This window comes from Pleurodeles waltl, chromosome 7, assembly GCF_031143425.1.
Source record: "Pleurodeles waltl isolate 20211129_DDA chromosome 7, aPleWal1.hap1.20221129, whole genome shotgun sequence".
NCBI lineage: Eukaryota > Metazoa > Chordata > Amphibia > Caudata > Salamandridae > Pleurodeles > Pleurodeles waltl.
In genome coordinates, this window is record NC_090446.1 from 1,260,449,155 (window position 1) to 1,260,471,915 (window position 22,761).

The window sequence follows — 22,761 nt, forward strand, 5'->3', positions numbered from 1 at the left end:
TGGTTATGCTCTCTCATTTCTTTCCAAATTGTCACTAACAGGCTAGTGACCATTTTTACCAATTTACATTGGCTTACTGGAACACCCTTATAATTCCCTAGTAGATGGTACTGAGGTACCCAGGGTATTGGGGTTCCAGGAGATCCCTATGGGCTGCAGCATTTCTTTTGCCACCCATAGGGAGCTCTGACAATTCTTACACAGGCCTGCCACTGCAGCCTGAGTGAAATAACGTCCACATTATTTCACAGCCATTTTACACTGCACTTAAGTAACTTATAAGTCACCTATATGTCTAACCTTTACCTGGTAAAGGTTAGGTGCAAAGTTACTTAGTGTGAGGGCACCCTGGCACTAGCCAAGGTGCCCCCACATTGTTCAGAGCCAATTCCCTGAACTTTGTGAGTGCGGGGACACCATTACACGCGTGCACTACATATAGGTCACTACCTATATGTAGCTTCACAATGGTAACTCCGAATATGGCCATGTAACATGTCTATGATCATGGAATTGCCCCCTCTATGCCATCCTGGCATAGTTGGCACAATCCCATGATCCCAGTGGTCTGTAGCACAGACCCTGGTACTGCCAAACTGCCCTTCCTGGGGTTTCACTGCAGCTGCTGCTGCTGCCAACCCCTCAGACAGGCATCTGCCCTCCTGGGGTCCAGCCAGGCCTGGCCCAGGATGGCAGAACAAAGAACTTCCTCTGAGAGAGGGTGTGACACCCTCTCCCTTTGGAAAATGGTGTGAAGGCAGGGGAGGAGTAGCCTCCCCCAGCCTCTGGAAATGCTTTGTTGGGCACAGAGGTGCCCAATTCTGCATAAGCCAGTCTACACCGGTTCAGGGGACCCCTTAGCCCTGCTCTGGCGCGAAACTGGACAAGGGAAAGGGGAGTGACCACTCCCCTGACCTGCACCTCCCCTGGGAGGTGTCCAGAGCTCCTCCAGTGTGCTCCAGACCTCTGCCATCTTGGAAACAGAGGTGCTGCTGGCACACTGGACTGCTCTGAGTGGCCAGTGCCACCAGGTGACGTCAGAGACTCCTTGTGATAGGCTCCTTCAGGTGTTGCTAGCCTATCCTCTCTCCTAGGTAGCCAAACCCTCTTTTCTGGCTATTTAGGGTCTCTGTCTCTGGGGAAACTGTAGATAACGAATGCAAGAGCTCATCCAAGTTCCTCTGCATCTCTCTCTTCACCTTCTGCCAAGGAATCGACTGCTGACCGCGCTGGAAGCCTGCAAACCTGCAACATAGTAGCAAAGACGACTACTGCAACTCTGTAACGCTGATCATGCCACCTTCTCGACTGTTTTCCTGCTTGTGCATGCTGTGGGGGTAGTCTGCCTCCTCTCTGCACCAGAAGCTCCGAAGAAATCTCCCGTGGGTCGACGGAATCTTCCCCCTGCAACCGCAGGCACCAAAAAGCTGCATTACCGGTCCCTTGGGTCTCCTCTCAGCACGACGAGCGAGGTCCCTCGAATCCAGCGACTCTGTCCAAGTGACCCCCACAGTCCAGTGACTATTCAGTCCAAGTTTGGTGGAGGTAAGTCCTTGCCTCAACTCGCTGGGCTGCATTGCTGGGAACCGTGACTTTTGCAGCTACTCCGGCCCCTGTGCACTTCCGGCGGAAATCCTTCGTGCACAGCCAAGCCTGGGTCCACGGCACTCTAACCTGCATTGCACGACTTTCTAAGTTAGTCTCCGGCGACGTGGGACTCCTTTGTGCAACTTCGGGTGAGCACCGTTTCACGCATCCTCGTAGTAACTGTTTCTGGCACTTCTCCGGGTGCTACCTGCTGCTGAGAGGGCTCCTTGTCTTGCTCGACGTCCCTTCTCTCTCCTGGTCCAATTTGCGACCTCCTGGTCCCTCCAGGGCTACAGCAGCGTCCAAAAACGCTAACCACACTATTTTTAGCTAGCAAGGCTTGTTGGCGTTCTTTCGGCGGGAAAACACTTCTGCACGACTCTCCGCGGCGAGAGGGATCCGTCCACCAAAGGGGAAGTCTCTAGCCCTTTTCGTTCCTGCAGAAACCTCAGCTTCTTCTGTCCAGTAGAAGCTTCATTGCACCCGCAGCTGGCATTTCCTGGGCATCTGCCCATCTCCGACTTGCTTGTGACTTTTGGACTTGGTCCCCTTGTTCCACAGGTACCCTAGATTGGAAATCCACAGTTGTTGCATTGTTGGTTTGTGTCTTTCCTGCATTATTCCTCTAACACAACTTCTTTGTCCTAAGGGGAACTTTAGTGCACTTTGCACTCACTTTTCAGGGTCTTGGGGAGGGTTATTTTTCTAACTCTCACTATTTTCTAATAGTCCCAGCGACCCTCTACAAGGTCACATAGGTTTGGGGTCCATTCGTGGTTCGCATTCCACTTTTGGAGTATATGGTTTGTGTTGCCCCTATCCCTATGTTTCCCCATTGCATCCTATTGTAACTATACATTGTTTGCACTGTTTTCTAAGTCTATACTGCATATTTTTGCTATTGTGTATATATATCTTGTGTATATTTCCTATCCTCTCACTGAGGGTACACTCTAAGATACTTTGGCATATTGTCATAAAAATAAAGTACCTTTATTTTTAGTATAACTGTGTATTGTGTTTTCTTATGATATTGTGCATATGACACTAAGTGGTACTGTAGTAGCTTCACACGTCTCCTAGTTCAGCCTAAGCTGCTCTGCTAAGCTACCATTATCTATCAGCCTAAGATGCTAGACACCCTATACACTAATAAGGGATAACTGGGCCTGGTGCAAGGTGCAAGTACCCCTTGGTACTCACTACAAGCCAGTCCAGCCTCCTACATCCTGGTTCAGCCTAAGCTGCTCTGCTATAGCTACCTCCATCAGCCTAAGCTGCTAGAACACTACTAATCTACTAATAAGAGATAACTGGACCTGGCACAAGGTGTAAGTACCATCAGGTACCCACTATAAGCCAGGCCAGCCTCGTACACATGTGATATCTTGTGCATTGGTATGTTTCCCTGTATGGCTGTTATTACCAAGGCAGCTTTGGCTTGTGTGAGTTGTGATTTGGTTGACTAAATGATTGTCACTAGTGTGCATGCAATGGTGATGGGTGTCCATGCAGGTCTGTGATGGGGGTCCATGCATTGGGGTAACATGCAGAACTTGGTATTGGGATGGGTGGGTTGTGATGGTGGGGTATATATGAGGTGGTTCATTTTTTAAAAGTTAAATACGAATTAAATCAAACAAGTGCAGCACAAAAAACATCTATTATTTCAAAAATATTCATACACAAATTAGCACATAAATATGACATGTAATCATTGTATCACCATACAATCAAACACATAGTTATTCATACAGTTTAAAACATAGTTGCCCCATGACAGATAGCACCAGAAAGGTAAAAGAATAGGTTCAAGAAAAGTGCTTGTGAATAAATAAAAGTAAGAAAGGGGGACATCAACCTTGCTCTCTACATAAAGAGCAGGTACAAAAGAGCCTGTACGATAACCATTTTCCAATCACATGAATATAAATCTCATTCCCTAAAGGTAAAGTGTCCTAATCAAAATTGACCTTCGGCGATCTTCATAAATGCATCCAAGCTCAATATAATCAACGACGTTTCAACCCGGAAAAAAAGAAAGGGTCAGTTATAGCCTCAAATACGGGTCTTCTTCAGGACTCATAATGGGAAGGAGTAACCTAGACTATTCAGTCATACAGTGAGAAAAAGGTAAAACTTATTGAAACGGGACATATGGCGTCTCAACGTAGATCAAATCTCCTCCCTCCAGCGAAAAAAGAAACACTCCAGCATCATCTCCTGGAAAACATAGTTGTCTCTTAATATTATCATTATCCGAGGTAGACCTCCAAATACATGACATGTTTCCCATTTCTCCATATTGGGGATGGAATATCATACACACTCTCTAGTCAGAATGAAGTACCACGCCCAAACTCAAAGATCAGTTTCATATGGATTTCAATGCAAGTAACCTTCCCCGTATCCAATCTTCCTCATGAAATCTTTTCTCTTGGTGACAGGGGAATATGTTGTAATTCCACTCTGCTCAGTCTACCACAGATAAAGATTGGATGATGCTAATATTACAAATGCTTTTGTATGGGATAATCTGTTTAACATTTCTGTAAAATCTCTTAACTGTTGTCCAACTTTTATTTCAATATCTGTTAATATATGATTTTCACTGCAAATCTCAAATAAAAAATATGGCGATCCTGTTCCACACCCAGAACAAAAGTACCATTAATGGCTACCCTTCCCTCATGCTTTCACTTATACTCCTATACTTAGCAAATCACATACTTCTTTTTATCTTTTATTTTTGCTATACCACTTCTAAATAGTCACTATTTTTAACCCTTTCCATGTTTCCTGTAAAAAAGCCTAATTTGGTAATTTTTCTGTGTGTATCTGCTGTGAGACTTAGCAACCCCCACCCCCGGTGTGGTCTATTGTGGATCAGCATATCCGCACAAAAGCCCCCAAAAGCATTCAACAGTGTGCTGTTAATGTTTTTCATTTCTATTTCTTGTTGCAAAATATTTATCAATTCCCAGACACACACTCCCTACTGAGCAGTTTTATACACCAGTCCACTTTTAAATTTCATCCTGCAATCTTGTGTGTTCCCTTCCCCCACATTCTTTTCACTCTTTATCCATATAAAGCATGTTTTTATTAGTCTTTGCCTACCAGTAGGTAGATCAAAAGTTCACGAGACTTTCTCTCAGCAACATACTAGTTTCTCTTTACCTGCAGCAGGTGTGGTTGGCTGTTTGCAAGTCCAAGCATATCCCAAACATCATAATTGTTTATCTTATTTTTCAAAAGCCATTCACAGAGTTAGTTACTTTTTTCCTAAAGTCACTACCTAATTTTAGTTCTCTGCCCATCTCCACCATCCCATCAAATACATTGTTTTATAATTTACTTGCTGGCCTCCATTGTAACTGTCTTTCATCTTCAAAACTGCCTCATTCTGAATCAGCCTTTTCCTGTGTGTTACTCCTGCTTGTCTCCAAAATGAGCAGAGTGTCGATTGTGGGCCATAGTTTTGTGTTTTGGGCCAGAGAGAGTACTAGAAAGAGTGGCATTGATAGAGACCAAGGTTTACCTAACGTAGGTATTACTTAGGTTGGCCAGAAAGGGTTAATGTGGCTTTAACCGCTACGGTGCCCTGGACGAGGTGATCTCGTCCAAGGCACCGGTTCCCGGGTGCCTTGGACGAGATCACCTCGTCCTGCACCCAGGAACTAGGGGGAGGGCTAGCGCTCTCCCCATGGGCTCCCCACCCACCCCCCCAGTTGTGGTTGGAAGGGGAAGCCCTTCCCGTTCCACCCCGACTCCCGTGACGATGCACGCTGACAATTACAGAAGGGCCTCCTCCATCGCGCTGGAAGCTCAGCTTCCAACGCGATCGAAAGAGAAATGCAAAGCATTTCACTTCCGATCACGTGGAGGAGGCGGGAGAGGCTTCAAAGGGAAGGAAATGTATTTCCATCCCTTTGAAGTCTCTCTGAGCGTTTCAAAAGCCGGATTGTGAAACTCCCACTAGACACCAGGGATTTTTTTTTCATTTGAGAAATTGACATAAGGGAGCGACCCCTTTTTTTAAGGCCTTTTTTGCCCCCCCGGTGGCAGATCGGCCTATTATTAGGCCGATCTGCCCCCAGGGGGGGGCAGAAACCTCTAGGCACCAGGGATCATTTTTTTTTTTTGAAGTGGGGAGCGACCCCTTAGGCAAAGGTCACTCCACTAGGGGGCAAATTACATTTAGGCCATTTCTGCCACCCTTGGGGGCAGATTGGCCTATTTTTATGAGGCCAATCTGCCCCCAAGGGGGACAGAAACCACTAGACACCAGGGAGTTTTGTTTTTTTAAGTGAAGTTTACGCAAGGGGAGCGACCCCTTAGGCAAGGGTTGCTCCCCTGGGGAGCAAATTTATTTTAGACCATTTCTGCCCCCCTGGGGGGCAGATCAGCCTATTTTAATTAGGCTGATCTGCCCCCCAGGGGGGCAGAAACCACCAGGCACCGGGGATTTTTTGTTTGTTTTACAGATGGGGAGCGACCCCTTGGGCAAGGGTCGCTCCCCTGGAGGGGAACATTTTAATTAGGCCATTTCTGCCCCCTCTTGGAGCAGAAACCACTAGGCACCGGGGATTTGTTTTTTTGTGCCAATGTCACACAAGTGGAGTGACCCCGTAGGCAAATTTATTTTAGGCCATTTCTGCCCCCCCTGGGGGGCAGATCAGCCTATTTTAATTAGGCTGATCTGCCCCCCAGGGGGGCAGAAACCACCAGGCACCGGGGATTTTTTGTTTGTTTAACAGATGGGGAGCGACCCCTTGGGCAAGGGTCGCTCCCCTGGAGGGGAACATTTTAATTAGGCCATTTCTGCCCCCTCTTGGAGCAGAAACCACTAGGCACCGGGGATTTGTTTTTTTGTGCCAATGTCACGCAAGTGGAGTGACCCCGTAGGCAAATTTATTTTAGGCCATTTCTGCCCCCCCTGGGGGCAGAAACCTCTAGGCGGCAGGGCAATTTTTTTTTGTGATTTTGTTTTTGTTTGTTTGTTTTTCTAGAGATGGGGAGCGACCCCTTGGGCAAGGGTCGCTCCCCTGTAGGGGTGAAAATTGTATTTAGACCAATTCTGCCCCCTTTGGGGGTAGATCGGCCAATTTTTGCTATGCCAATCTGCCCCCAAGGGGGCAGAAACCACTAGGCACCGGGGATTTTTTTTTTTTGCTCTAATGTCATGCAAGGGGAGCGACCCCGTATGCAAGGGTCGCTCCCGGGAGGGGTTGGGGGGTCAAATTTATTTTAGGTCATTTCTGCCCCCCCGGGGCAGATCGGCCTATTGTTGTTAGGCCGAAGAAACCACTAGGCACCAGGGATTTCTTTTTTTGCACCAGTGTCACGCAAGGGGAGCAACCCGTAGGCAAGGGTCGCTCCGGGGGGGGGGGGGGGCTAGGGCGTCAAATTTATTTTATGCCATTTCTGCCCCCCCGGGCAGAAATTGTTATTATGCCGATCTGCCCCCAGGGGGGCAGAAACCTCTAGGCGCCAGGGCAAATTCTTTTTTTTTTTTTTTTTTGTTTGTTTGTTTTTTTAGAGATAGGGAGCGACCCATTAGGCAAGGGTCACTCCCCTTGGGGGCAAATTGTATTTAGACCATTTCTGTCCCCCTTGGGAGCAGATCGGCCGATTATAGGTCAATCTGCCCCCAAGGGGGCAGAAACCACTAGGCACCGGGAATAGTTTTTTTATGCGCCAATGTCACGCAAGGGGAGCGACCCCGTAGGCAAGGGTAGCTCCCGGGGGGGGCTGGGGGGGGTGAAATTTATTTGAGGCCATTTCTGCCATCCCTGGGTGGAAGGAAATTTGTGGCTCCTCTCAGATTCCAGAACTTTCTGTCACCGAAATGAGAGGAAAATGTGTTTTTTTGGCCAGATTTTGAGGTTTGCAAAGGATTCTGGGTAACAGAACCTGGTCAGAGACCCACAAGTCACCCAATCTTGGATTCCCCAAGGTTTCTAATTTTCCAAAAGGACAGGTTTGGTAGGTTTCCCTACATTCCGGCTGAGCTAGAGGCCAAAATCTACAGGTAAGCACTTTGCAAAAAACACCTTTGTTTTCTGTCAAAAATGTTGATGTATCCACGATGTGTTTTGGGGCATATCCTGTCGCGGGCGCTATGCCTACCCACACAAGTGAGGTATCATTTTTATCGAGAGACTTAGGGGAACGCTGGGTGGAAGGAAATTTGTGGCTCCTCCCAGATTCCAGAACTTTCTGTCACCCAAATGTTAGGAAAATGTGTTTTTTTAGCTAAATTTTGAGGTCTGCAAAGGATTCTGGGTAACAGAACCTGGTCAGAGCCCCACAAGTCACCCCATCTTGGATTCCCCGAAGTCTCTAGTTTTCAAAAATGCACAGGTTTGGTAGGTTTCCCTAGGTGCCGGCTGAGCTAGAGGCCAAAATCTACAGATAGGCACTTTGCAAAAAACACCTCTGTTTTCTGTCCAAAAATGTGATGTGTCCACGTTGTGTTTTGGGGCATTTCCTGTCACGGGCGCTAGGCCTACCCACACACGTGAGGTATCATTTTATCGAGAGACTTGGGGGAACGCTGGGTGGCAGGAAATTTGTGGCTCCTCTCAGATTCCAGAACTTTCTGTCACCGAAATATGAGGAAAATGTGTTTTTTTAGCTAAATTTTGAGGTCTGCAAAGGATTCTGGGTAACAGAACCTGGTCAGAGCCCCACAAGTCACCCCATCTTGGATTCCCCGAAGTCTCTAGTTTTCAAAAATGCACAGGTTTGGTAGGTTTCCCTAGGTGCCGGCTGAGCTAGAGGCCAAAATCTACAGGAAGGCACTTTGCAAAAAACACCTCTGTTTTCTGTCCAAAAATGTGATGTGTCCACGTTGTGTTTTGGGGCATTTTCTGTCGCGGGCGCTAGGCCTACCCACACAAGTGAGGTATCATTTTTATGGGGAGACTTGGGGGAACGCTTTGTGGGTGGAAATTTGTGGCTCCTCTCAGATTCCAGAACTTTCTGTCACATAAATGTGAAGAAAATGTGTTTTTTTAGCCAAATTTTGAGGTTTGCAGAGGATTCTAGGTAACAGAACCTGGTCAGAGTCTCACAAGTCACCCCATCTTAGATTCCCCTAGGTCTCTAGTTTTCAGAAATGCACAGGTTTGGTAGATTTACCTAGGTGGCGGCTGAGCTAGAGGCCAAAATCTACAGGTAGGCACTTTGCAAAAAACACCTCTGTTTTCTGTCAAAAATTGTGATGTGTCCACGTTGTGTTTTGGGGCATTGCCTGTCGCGGGCGCTAGCCCCACCCACACAAGTGAGGTATCATTTTTATCAGGAGACTTGGGGGAACAGAGAATAGCAAACAAGTGTTATTGCCCCTTGTCTTTCTCTACATTTTGTCCTTCCAAATTTAAGAGAGTGTGTAAAAAAGACGTCTATTTGAGAAATGCCATGTAATTCACATGATTGTATGGGCACCCCGGAATTCAGAGATGTGCAAATAACCACTGCTCCTCAACACCTTATCTTGTGCCCATTTTGGAAATAGAAATGTTTTCTTCATAGCTATTTTTCACTCTTTATATTTCAGCAAATGAATTGCTGTATACACGGTATAGAATGAAAACCCAGGGTAGGGTGCAGCTCATTTATTTGCTCTGGGTACTTAGGGTTCTTGATGAACCAACAAGCCCTATATATCCCCGCAACCAGAAGAGTCCAGCAGACGTAACGGTATATTGCTTTAAAAAATCTAACATTGCAGGAAAAAGTTACAGAGTAAAATGTAGAGATAAATTGCTGTTTTTTTCACCTCAATTTCAATATTTTTTTTCAGTTGTTATTTTCTGTAGGAAACCCTTGTAGGATCTACACAAATGACCCCTTGCTGAATTCAGAATGTTGTACATTTTTCAGAAATGTTTAGGTTTCTGGGATCCAGCATTGGTTTCATGACCATTTCTGACACCTACTGGAAGGAGGCTGAAAGCTCAAAAAATCGTAAAAATTGGGTATGTCCCAGTAAAATGCCAAATTCGTGTTGAAAAATTGGGCTTTCTGATTCAGGTCTGCCTGTTCCTGAAAGCTGGGAACCTGGTGATTTTAGCACCGCAAACCCTTTGTTGATGCCATTTTCAGGGAAAAAAACACAAGCCTTCTTCTGCAGCCCCTTTTTCCAATTTAAAAAAAAAACACGAAATTTTCACTGTATTTTGGCTAATTTCTTGGCCTCCTTCAGGGGAACCCACCAAGTCTGGGTACCTCTATAATCCCTAGGATGTTGGAAAAAAAGGACACGAATTTGGCTTGGCTAGCTTATGTGGACAAAAATTTATGAGGGCCTAAGCGCAAACTGCCCAAAATAGCCAAAAAAAGGCCGGGCAGCGAAGGGGTTAAACATTGTGGATTGTCAACACCCAGACCTCATAATTGTACACTGTAGTGGCAATGACCTAGGCAGAAGTACTGGTGCAGGACTGGAAATCCTAATGAAGAATACCTTTGTTAAATTAATGTCACTTTTCCCTCACACTGCCTTGGTGTTTTTCAACATTTGCCAAAGACAGAAGTGACAGTTGTCAAACCAACGTTGTCAGCAGATAGAGAAAACCAGGAAACATATCAATACATCTGTTTCACCATGTCTCTAAGACCATAACATGAGCTCTACATATCATAATAACTTACGCTTTGACATGGACGGACTATATTGAAAAGACAGAGCCCATTTCACAGATGTAGGCAACATCTTAAAAGACTGCATACTGTTCTATGTGTAAATGTTATCTACACATGATAAACACAAAGGTTCCTTATTGAGTCCACATTTTTCCCAAACACTCAGATCTGCGGATCCTGTGCAGATCCCCAGACTAATAAGGGGTCTGCCAGCTATTTGGCAGGCAGATCCGCAATGGAGCTGCAGATCCATTCCCAACCAAAAGTACACATTCAATACAAAATAATAACAAGTTTAATACAAATATACTATTACAATGTATATAAAAGTATCACTGCCTGTGTGTGGATGTATGAGTAGGTGTCTAGTATCTGCATGGGTGTGTGAATTGTAGTCTGGATCTGTGAGAGGGTGTGTAAGTGACAGTAGAGGTGTGTGAGTAGGTGTATGAGTGGTTGTGTGGATGTGTACATTGTTCTGTGAGTGGGTGTGTGCCTGGGTGTGTTAGTGTTTGTGTGGATGAAAAGGTATTTGAGTGGTTTATTGGGTTTGTAAGTGAGTGGCTGGATTTGTAAGTGTGTATGTGAGTGGCAGTATGAGTGTGTTAATGGTTGTGTAAGTGTTTTTCTGGGTTTTTCACTGGGTGTGTAAGTTGCTGTATGGTGTCTGAGTGGTGTATAAGTGGTTTTCTGGGTATCCTATTGTGTTGGTGTGTGAGTGGTTGTATTGGTGTGTGAGTGGATGCATGAGGGGTTGTGTGAGTGTGTCAGTGCCTGTGTGAGTGTCTGGGTGGGTGTGTGAGTGGGTCTCTGGGTCTCTGAGTGGATGGATCAGTAACTGAATTGGTGTGTGAGTGAATATGTAACTGGCTGTATGCATGTGCGACTGGGTGTGGGAGTGGCTGTGTGAGTGTATGCATGTTTTCAGGGTCTCTGAGTGGGTGTGTAGGTGGTTGTGTGGGTGTGTCATCGAACATGTGAGTATGAAGTGGGTGTGTGAGTTGATGTGTGAGTGATTCTCTGGGTTTCTTAGTAGATGTAGCAGTGAAGGTAAGGGTGTGAGAGGGTATGTGAGTAGACGTTTGGATGTGTGAGTGGGTGTGTGACTGGTTGTGTGGGTGTGTGAGTGAGTGGGTCTGTGAGAGGGTGTATGTTTTTTTAAATGGGATCTGGATCCACGGATACATAACAGATACACACAAGGGTCAGCCCTAAGCACTGTGGTGGATCTGCTGATCATTGTACACTCCCCAAAAACATTTTTGGTCAATTTCTTGCCCATGAGATGCCGTTCACAGATCCCTCCAGTTTTGTGTGGTCAGGATACCTCTATTTAATCTTCATTTCACCCCCCAGGAACTGTGTCCTGCTTCACAAAATGGCAACTTCATTTGCCATTTCTCTCAGGTTGCAGCAAGCCAACCACAGCATTGCTGTTGGTGCATGGATCCACATCTCTAGGTGTACATACATCTTTATTTGCTCCAAAGCTCGTGAACAGATTTTCACCAGATTACAAAAATAGCTCTTTCTGAGAAAAGAGCTAGCTTTCTGTCAATTTTGGAATAATTCCCCTCACCTGTTCAGGCTGTAATGGTGTCAAAAATCCCTAAGGGAAATTTCATGAGGAAAGCAAGTTTTGGGAACCCCCTTTTTGGCACATACTTGACGAATCACCCTGAAACTTTCCATACAGCAGCTGGCATGACTGACACACTAGTTTTGAAAATGTAGTGAAGAATCTTCAAACAGCGTCAAAATTACTAATAAAAAAGCTTAAAATGCTTTTCTTATGGAAACTGGACCCTAACTGTAACTACCTACGATAAATTCATAGTGCATGGCAGGGTTCGGATTAACATAAAGTAATTTAATATTATTTAACCTTAAAAAGCATAGAAAGTCTCTGAAATGAAGGTTAAAGGGATGTTATAGTTAGGAAATAACATTTTTTTTAAACAAATTATCTAAAAAACATAGGTTAGAGGGACAGATTTTACACACACAAAACCATAAAAATTCAGTTATCTCAAGAAATTCTAACTCTTGCCCTAAGGTAAGTATAACTAATGCCTCTGCAATGTACAGTTTTTTCATCACTAATGTTTTTTGCAAATGTTGCAAACATATTATAAATGATGTCATAGAAGATGGTATTACTGATGTAATATGTAGGGTATGTAGCAGTTCATGGCGAGGGTGCCAGTTACGGTTATCTTAGGGCATGAGTTGTAGGGCCAGATGTATGAAAGCATTTTGCATTCGCAAACGGTGCAAATGCCCGTTTACGAATGCAAAATGCCATTTCAGAATGTATGAAATACATTCTGAACGCAATTTTAAGGAATTGCCAAAATAGTGATTCCTTAAAATTGCAACCCTGTTTAGAGAGACGCAAATTGCGACTCTCTAAATTAGAAATCGCAAATAAGGATTCCTTATTTGCAATTCCTTAGCACATGTATGAAGCAATTCCTAAATGCGATTTTGGCATTTAGGAATCGCTAATTACCACCAAGTTGAACTTGGTGGTAACCATGTGCAAAATTTAAAAATGCATTTAAATTGCATTTTTAAATTGTGCATGTAAAGCACACATGCCCTTTTGGCATGTGTGCACCTTACATGTTCCCCCAAAAAATTTTGGGGTGCAGCAGAGGGGGCCTTAGGCCCCCAGCACCCTGGGGGTTTTGCATTTCCAAAATTGCGATTTCTGGTTCAAAAATTGCAATTTTGGAAATGCAAAAAATTTGCAGATATGGGCCAACAGGCCCATAGGTGCAAATGGGGCCGGTATCGCAATTTGCGATTCGGTAATAGCATTTGCGATTTTTAAGAAATCGCTATTACCGATTCGCAAATGTGATACATGGCACTTTACAAGTCGGAAATAGCGATTTCTTAAAAATCGCTATTTCCGAATCGCAAAAGGCCTTGATGATACATCTGGCCCTTAATTTCTTGAGATAATTATAACCATAACTATTGAATTTCTATGGTTTTGTTTGTGTAAAATCTGAACCTTCCTAATAACTATAGCTTTAAATTCTATTTCCTAACTATAACATCCTTGTATCCTTTGTTTTTTAGTGAATTCCACTGTTATTTTTAATGTTAAGCATTACATAATTACTTTAAGTTACTACAACCTGCGGCCAGGCCAAACTATTGAGTGTTTGTGTGTGTGTGTGTGTATATATATCTATATCTATCTATCTATCTATCTATCTATCTATCTATCTATCTATCTATCTATCTATCTATCTATCTATAATAATAATGTATATATACATATGCATATATATATATTCATATATAAATGATATGAACTTTCACACACACACACACACATATATATACCCAGATGATGGTGCAACAGAATAACCACCAGTGAAGAAGAACAGTCAGTACTGCACCCAAGAAGATGGATGCGGGTTCCTGGTTGGTGCAGATGATGTCCCACGATGGATGGATGATTGCAGTCTGGTGTGCATCGCTGGATTCCGCCAATAAGCCTTGGCACACACATAGCATACGGTTAGTGGAAAATGGTGCTACCTGGGACCAAGAGGGACCTGGTGAACTCTACTCAGTAGGGGGAGTCAGAGGGGCCTCTCAGCAACTTAGAGAGCCCTCAGAAGACCAGGCAGTGAGCACAGGAGTTCCACACCATGGGGACAAAGAAGGTGCAAAAGGAGGCCCACGCAGCACTACACAAAGGGATCCCACGCCGCCAGAAAACCACTCAGGAAGCTGTGCATCGGAGGAAGGAGTGCTGGGGGCCGGAGCTGCACTGTGCATGAATAACTTTGTGGAAGGATGCCAACAAGCCTTGGCAACTGCAAAACACGCAGTGCATGGGGGTACTGTCCTGCGTGGAGAGGCAAGCCCTTACCTCCACCAAACTTGGACAGTTAGACGTCATGACCATCGGGACCACTTCAGTCCACCACACTTGATGCTGGATCAATGCACTTTTTTCAGGAGAGGGGACCCAAGCCACTGGTCATCACTGCAGAGAGGTGCCTGCTGAAGCAGGGAAATGACTCCTTCACTTCAAGGGAGATTCCTTCATTCTTCTGGTGCAGGCTGAAGACAGGCAGTCCTCGGAAGATGCATGACCTGCTAACAGTTGCAGTTGCTGGCAGGAGCTGAGGATACAATGTTGCAGAAGTCATCTTTGCTTTTTTGCTGCAGAGTTGTAGAGTCCCTGGAGGGTCCAGATGCAGTTTCTTCGGTAAGAAGGTGAAGTAAAGGATGCAGAGGATTCCTGCTGGAGTCTTGCAATCCGAATTTGAAGAACCACCCACAAGAGATACCCTAAAAAGCCCTGAAAGGGGTATTGGTCAACTAAACATCACCTGCAGGCACTGGCCACTCAGATGCTCGCAGAGTTCCCTGTCAACTTGGAATCCAAGATGGCAAAACCAAGGGACCCTCTGGAGGAGCTGTGAGCACCACCCCGGGGATGGTGATGGACAGGGGATTGGTCACTGCCCTTTACGTCATTCAGTTTAGTGCCAGAGTAGGGTCTGGGGGGCCCTGACCAGTGTAGACTGGATTATGCGAGGAGGGCACCATCTGTGCCCTTCAAAGCATTTCCAGAGGCTCTGGGAGGCAGCCCCTCCCAAGCCTGTAACACCTATTTCCAAAGGGAGAAGGTGTAACACCCCTCTCCCAAAGGAACTCCTTTGTTCTGCCTTTCTTGAGCTCGAGCTGCTCAAGCAACAGAAGGGCAGAAACCTGTCTAAGAGGTGGCAGCAGCTGGGGCTGCCTGGAAAGCCTCAGAAGGCTGTGATGGCAATAAAGGGGGTCCTCTAAGGAGCCGCCAGGGTGCATGGAATCATACAACTTGCAAAAGCATTGGGGTATGATTCCAACATGTTTGATACCAAACATGCCTATGTTCGAAGTTACCATTATGTAGCTAGACATAGGTAGTGACCTATGTCCAGTACAAGCTTAAAATGGCGTCCCCGCACTCACGAAGTCTGGAAAAATGGTCCTGAAGGTCGTGGGTGCATCTCTGCTAGTGCAGGGGTGCCCTCACACACAGGTACTCTGCACCTTGCCCTCAGGGCTGGAAGGCCTACTATAGGGGTGACTAATAAGTGATCTGCTGCAGTGTGAATGTCAGTGAAAGGATGCATGCACCTTTTCACACAGGCTGCAATGGACGTCCTGTAGAAGCCTTTGCATGGGCTCCCTATGGGTGGCAAAAGATATGCTGCAGCCCATAGGGATCCCCTGGAACCCTAATGCCCTGGGTACCGCAATACCATATGCTAGGGACTTATAAGGGGGCACTAGTATGCCAATTGTGGGTGAAATACTGGATTACCAGCATGCAATAACCATAATTTAAGGGAGAGAGCATAACTACTGGGGTCCCAGTAGGCACAGTCACACACACTGACAAACAGGACAAAGTTAGGGTAACTATGCTAGAAAGAGGCTACTTTCCTACATCGAGTTGTCATTTTGGCTCTTTTGGCATCTAATTCAATATTTGCTCGTGGATAACCACTATGAGTAAACCATTTTTTTACATTTGCAAATTGAATTTCCATTTCTTTATCATTTGAACAGTTGTGTCTGGTTTGTATACATTCTCCAAATGGAATACTTTTGAGTAGGTGTTTAGGATTAAAACTTGTCCCATGCAAAATGCTATTGTAGCAGTAGCCTTTCTAAAGATGGTTGTATGGATCTGACTATCCTCTATATAGACACGAATATCCCAAAAATCAATTTGTTTGTCATTGATATTATATGTGAAACTTAGTCCTCAATTGTTGTGATTCAAAATTTCAAAATAAGTATCAAATTCATCCTTTGTGCCATCCAAAATCAGAAATAAATCATCTATGTAGCGCAGCCATAAGACTACCCTGTTCAGATGTTCAAAGTGATTCTCCTGTCATGCAATCTCTCATCCCCACCAGCCCAACGTTAGTTTTGCGTAGCTGGGGGAGAGAGAAACTCCCATGGCAGCCCCATGTCCTTGTCTGTAAATGGCCTTATAAAATATGAAGATGTTATTGTTGAGACACAATTCCACCATTTCTGGAAGCATTTCAGAGTGTCTTGTTTCTTTGATATTCCTCTGTCTCAAAAAGTAACTTAATGCTTTCAAACACACTTCATGTCGAATTGATGTATATAATGATATGACATCTACAGTCACTAGATTGTAACTCGATTGCCATTGTATGTTTTCAATGGTTCTCAGGAAGTCTCCTGTGTCTTTAGTATACAGACTCAAGGATGTGACTAATGGAACAATGTGGAAATCCACATATTTCAATATATTTCAAGTATAGAACAACACCCTGAGACAATCGGACTCCTAGGTGGATTTTTAAGAGTTTTGTGAATTTTAGGAAGAAAATATATAGTTGGCATTGTGGGATAGTTAGATCATGGATATTTGAATTCCTCTTCATTAATTAATGATTCTTGATGCCATTTTTCCAATGTACTTTTAACTTACTGTATTATTTGGTTTATAGGGTTATTAGTCAGTTTTTCATAACTTTAAACATCCCTTAATTGTCTCATTGCTTCTGTTAAGTAATCTTTGAGATTTAAATCACAATATTTTCTCCCTTGTCTGATTATACGATCATTGACGATAAGTTGTTGTAAAGCCTTTCTTTCCAGCAGAGTTAAAGTCTCATGTTTTTTAGATTACTTTTTATTCAGTAGTTTCTCCAAATCAGTTATAACCATTTGATGAAATAGATCAATTTTGTTTCCTGGTACTAAAATGACATGGAATTTATATTTTGGTATAAAGTGACTGTGAGTATGGTCATTTGTTTTAATTCCCATTTCTTCCAGTACTTCGATAGATGTTCTATCGCATCGTCTAAATTATGCATTAAGTCATAACACACTTTCACATCTCGTATCTGTTTGATTATAAGATCTGTGTCTTCTTGCATGATTCTCCTCTCCGTTGGGTAACTTTAACTAGCGCCCTTGCAATGCACAGTTGTCTCATCAATAATTTTATTACAAATGCTGCAGTGATAATATGAAGATGGCATAGAAGATGCCATCAATAATATATGTGGAGTGATGTGCATGGTGAAGGCGCAGGTTATAGTTACCTTAGGGCGCAAGTTATAGTTACTTGAAAGAACTCTAACAATAACTGCTGAATTTCTATGGTTTTGTACGAGCAAATTCAGAATCTAACTATAGCGTCCCTGTAATCTTTGTTTTTTTCAGTGAAAAAATGTATATGTATATATACATATATATATATATATTTTTATATAATAATTAGGAAATATAATTTAAAAAACATAGAAATTCACTTAAAAAAACAAAGTTACAGGGACATTATAGTTAGACTCACATTTTAAACATGCAAAACCATAGACATTCACCTGTTATAGTTATCTCAAGTAACTATAGCTCTTGCCTTAAGGTGATGCACTGACAGAAAGGGCTTCTGGTTCACCACCGACCTCCAAGAATCTAAGCAAACATCCCGAAGACTCCAAAACAAGTGGTGCGAAGATCAGACACTGGACAACCACACAGCCTTCAAGAACGCCATCCGCAGACACCACCAGCTCATCCAAACCGCCAAGAGAACTGCCTTCAAAGAACACATCGACAACAATGCACACAGCCACAAGGAGCTCTTCAACATCGTGAAGGAACTCTCCAACCCAGGCTCCAACGTCAACGACATCCCACCATCACAAGACATCTGCGACTCCATAGCCACCTTCTTCCACTGCAACATCGCAGACATCCATGACAGCTTCAGTACTCAGATCCCCCCTGTCAACCACCAACACCACAGGTGCACCACCCACTACCCTCCTGCTTTCCTGGACCCACGTCAACAACAAGAACACCATCAAAATCATGAACACCATCCACTACAGCTCACCATCGGACTCCTGCCCTCACCATATCTTCAACAAAGCAAGCTCCATCATCACACCCCAACTCCGGAAGATCATCAACAGTTCCTTTGACTCCGCCACCATCCCGGAGAGCTGGAAACACGCTGAGATCAACACCCTCCTCAAGAAACCTAAGGCAGACCCAAAAGATCTCAAGAACTTCTGGCCCATCTCCCTGCTTCCTTTCCCACCAAAAGTCCTAGAGAAAATTTTCAACAAACAACTGACCCCTTTTCTCAAGGAAAACAACACTCTGGACCCATCCCAATCCGGATTCTGCAGCAACCACAACACTGAAACTGACATAATCGCCACCACCAATGACATCAGAACCACTCTGGACAACTGCGAACCCGCAGCCCTCATCCTCCTGGACCTCTCAGCCGCGTTCAACACTATCTGCCACCACACCCTACACATACGCTTCAGTGAGGCAGGAATCTGCAACAGAGCCCTGGACTGGATCACCTCCTTTCTCACCGGCAGAACTCAGAGAGTCCACCTCCCTCCATTCCGCTCTGAAGCCACCAATATCATCTGCGGCGTTTCCAAGGGTTCGTCCGTCAGCCCGACCCTCTTCAACATCGACATGGCTCTGCTCGCTAACATCACCCGATCTCACAACCTCAACACCCAGCTGATCTTCTCCCTCACCAAGGACACCGCCAAGGCCAACCTCCAGGAAGGAATGAATGCCATTGCCGAATGGATGAAGAACAGCTGCCTAAAAGTTAATTCCGACAAGACTGAGGTCCTCATCTTTGGCTCGACCCCCTCCGCATTGGATGACTCCTGGTGGCCTGCCACAATGGGAACCGCACAGCCACCCACCGGCCATGCATGCAACCTGGGACTCATCCTGGACTACAGCAATGACCTCTATGCAGGAATCATGGCCAAACTCCAAAAAAGACTGCAATGCATCCAGAACGCCTCTGCACGCCTCATCCTGGACATCCCCCGCCAATGCCACATCACAGCCCACCTGAGAGACCTGCATTGGCTTCCCATCAACAAGACAATCACCTTCAAACTCCTCACCCACACTCACAAGGCACTGCACAACACCGGACCAGAATACCTTAACAGTCGGCTCTCCTTCTACACCCTGACCCGACAGCTTCGTTCCACCGACCTTGTCCTCATCACTGTCCACGCATCCGCCGAACAACCACCGGCCGGCAGATCATTCTTGCACCTCGCTGCCAAGATGTGGAATACTCTTCCCACCCACCTGCATCAGTCCAAGGACCTCCCTACCTTTAGGAGATATCTCCAGACATGGCTGTTTGAGCAGTACCAGCCCCCCCTCAGTGCTTTGAGACCCTCACAGGTGAGTAGTGCGATTTACAAGTTCCCTGACTAATTGATTGATTGACTATAGCTTACGCCCCCGCCATGCAGTTTTTTTAGTCAAAAATGTTATTGCACATAATACATTGATATTAAGATGTCATGAGTGCCGTAATTTGTGGGGTAAATAGCATTGCATCGCAAAGGTGTCCCAATACTTCTCTACCATGTATGCTTGACACTGTGATTGAATTCCACCCTTTGTATAGGATGTCAATGTGAGAATTTCCATTCTAATAATTTACTGTTCATAGTGTGTGGGGATGTCCATATTAAACTATAATAATATCCAGGCAGGGAATAAGACAGTTTGCCTTATAATGATGACAGCTGTTGGTGGCTTGGTGTGCTAGTGTTATGCAACTTTGCACCTTTGTTTGAGCATCTCCAAAAAGTGACAACATTCTTTGCAAGATAGGAATGGACCCTGAGCAATACACTAGGAAGCAGTAATGGAAAATGTAGGGCATAAGAAGGTACTTCTTGAAATCAATACCCAAATACACAAAGATGTTTGAAAAAATATCCAGATGTGTGTGGTGGTAAATGGTTATCCCTACTGATTATCCAAATAAAAACTTGTAACATGTTTAGTCTGCAAAGATCGAGTGTCCTTTCGCCTTTGCTGCATTTGACATACCTCTGTATTTTACTTTTTTCTGTCTCTGTCTTGAGTTCTCTTTTCATGCTCAATTGATCCTTTTTTTTATTTCCCTGTTTTGTAGATCAGGGGTAGCCATCGTTACTGAAGAATAAATTGGTTCTGAGAAATATTTTCACTTCTTTAGACTAATGTTACAATATCTGTGTCTTTTATTAAAGCTTTACTTGTGAAGATCCTTAAAGATCCAGCTGGAAATGTGTTAGTTCCATTACTGGACACTGTCTTTCTTGAAAGAGGTATGTGCCTTTTAATAATTTTCTTTGTAATTTTATTACTGCGAGAAGTGAAGGCCAAAGAAACACACTGAAGGCAGGGCCAAAATGTTGTATGGCTTTTGAAAAGCCAAGGAATGTGTCCATTGCTGCAAGTGGAGTTGTTTGCTTTCAAGTTCCGCATCAGTCACTGCTTGGCAGACTGTCACATTATTTTCTTCTGTCATCTGTGCGTAAGATTCTCTTCAAGATTTGACCTACTGAGGCGAGAACTAGCCTGTCAAAGGGATCCATACCACCACATACGACTGAAAAAATTGATACATTTACGGAGACTGAAGTGACATACTGAAGAGACGATGTCTGTGAAACTGAGGGACATCTGAGACATGTCCTCCAAATATCAATCCCACACCACTTAGTGACACAAGAACAGGCATAGTGATCCACACATTGGGACATGTGCCAGGAGTAGATAACTATCGGAACCAACACCAGTTTCTAAAAGAGGATCTTAGGAACTGCAAGTTGTGGCACAATCCAGGCTTGACTACAGAATCAGGAGACTTATGAGTGTGTGGGATGTTATGAGAAACTAGGGCCCTCATTATGACCTCTGTGGTCTTCTTCGAAGACCGCTGAGGAACCGCCTTGCTGAAGACTGCCAGTGCAGGAGGTTTTCTGCGCGGCGTATTATGACTGTCCTTTTTCGGATGGAGAGCTGCCAGCAGCCATATTGGCGGTCGGCGGGGAAGTGGAGGTTGCTCCACCTCCCCGTCATCAGAACACCGCCCACCGAATCACATCCCATGATTTGGTGTGGCGGTGTTCTGGTGACGTCCCCTTCCCTCTCCTCCCAGAGGATCAACGGACAAGGTAAGTTGATCGTCCGTTAGGGGAGGGGGTAGGGGGTGTTGCGTGCGTGCATTGGGGTGTGCGTGTGAGTATGTAGAGGGGGTGTGTGAGTGCGTGTATGCATGCTGGGGGTGTTGTGTGTTTGAAAATGTGTTTGTGTCTGTCTGTTTGTATGTCTGTGAGTATGTGTGCATGTATGTCTGTATGTATGTGTGTGTGTGTCTGTTGGTATGTTTGTGGGTATTTGTGTGGGTATGTGTAATGGTGGTGTCTGTATGCGTGTAGGGTGGGGGTGTGTTTCAATGTTGGGGGTAGGGGTTGGTAGGGGGGTCCTGCCACCTTTGGGAGGTTGCAGGGGGTGGCTTGGGGGGAGGACTCGGGGTGGGGGGGTGGCCGAGACCCCTATCAGTGCCAAGGAAGGAATTCCCTGGCACTGATAGTGCCTACCGCCAAGGATTTAATGGCGGTTCCAAACCACTCGAAATCCATGGCGGTATGCAGGGTCGTGATACCGCCGGTGGTCTGGTGATGGCCGCTGGGCTGGAGACCGAAGTCTCCAGCCCAGCGGTCAGAGTGGAGAAGTGGCGGATAACCATGGCAGTAACCGCCATGGTCATAATTCCATTTTCTTTTTCGCCGGCCTTTTGGCGGTATTACCGCCACTTCTCCCCCGTCAGCCAGGGTGATAATGAGGGCCTATACGTAATCTCACCCCAGGCTGTCATTAGACCTGTGAATGTCTGTGATATTGCCCTAGTGGGGAAGATAAGCGAGGTCTTCTTTACGATGTCTAATAGCTTTTAATACAGTAGCAGACCACCTTTCATTTATGGTTATCCAGTGAGTTTTTGATACTGGGGAATATGGTCTGTCTCGAAACATAAACAACTAATACTAAGGGGCCATACAGAAACAAGGCCACCGGAGAAAGTATTTGTCAATGTCAGTTGTAAAAGCAGAAAAATTAGGAGTGGAATGTTTATAAGGGAGGATGTTTTAATGTCTCTGCCACAACTGCCCTAAAAGCACAAAAAAAAGGTCATTCTGAGATTTCCCCACCACAAGTCTGCAATACCAGCAAGGCACCCAGAGTACCAGGGAGGATTAGGAACTTTAACAGAAAAAGAAGAGTATTGCTATTATGAAGAAATCACTGGAGCAATGCTTTAAAGCTTCAAAGACATATCTAAGAGCAGAACTGCGGTAAAAACTGACAGTAGCCCTTATAGAACGTCCTTGCGACTTGTACAGTAAAATAGATTATTAGGTGCTTTTTTTAAATGAAAACTCAAAATTTTACAATAAAGATTTTTAAATATCTAAGATGAAATAGGCAAGGGGATACCAGTGAGACTCCAGGGCAGAAAGGTACTACTGCATTGCTGATTAAACATCTCTCCTAAATCCATTTGACACTTGTTGGATAAGGGACCTCATTACAAGTTAGGCTGAGCCACATTAACACACAATGAATGCATGTTTTCTTGTGTTATTGTCGTTCCACCTAATT

The 22,761-nt window shown here is 44.7% G+C and overlaps 1 protein-coding gene across 5 annotated transcripts in view; it reads left to right on the forward strand.

Annotated features, from left to right (window-relative positions):
• LOC138246148 (cytosolic phospholipase A2 gamma-like) overlaps positions 1 to 22,761 on the forward strand; it is an 823,362-nt gene that overhangs the window by 498,581 nt on the left and 302,020 nt on the right. For all 5 annotated transcript variants that reach the window (XM_069200427.1, XM_069200426.1, XM_069200424.1 and 2 more), the window contains one exon: positions 20,343 to 20,420. In XM_069200427.1, the coding sequence (XP_069056528.1) occupies positions 20,343 to 20,420 (78 nt within the window). The remainder of the gene's footprint in view (positions 1 to 20,342; positions 20,421 to 22,761) is intronic.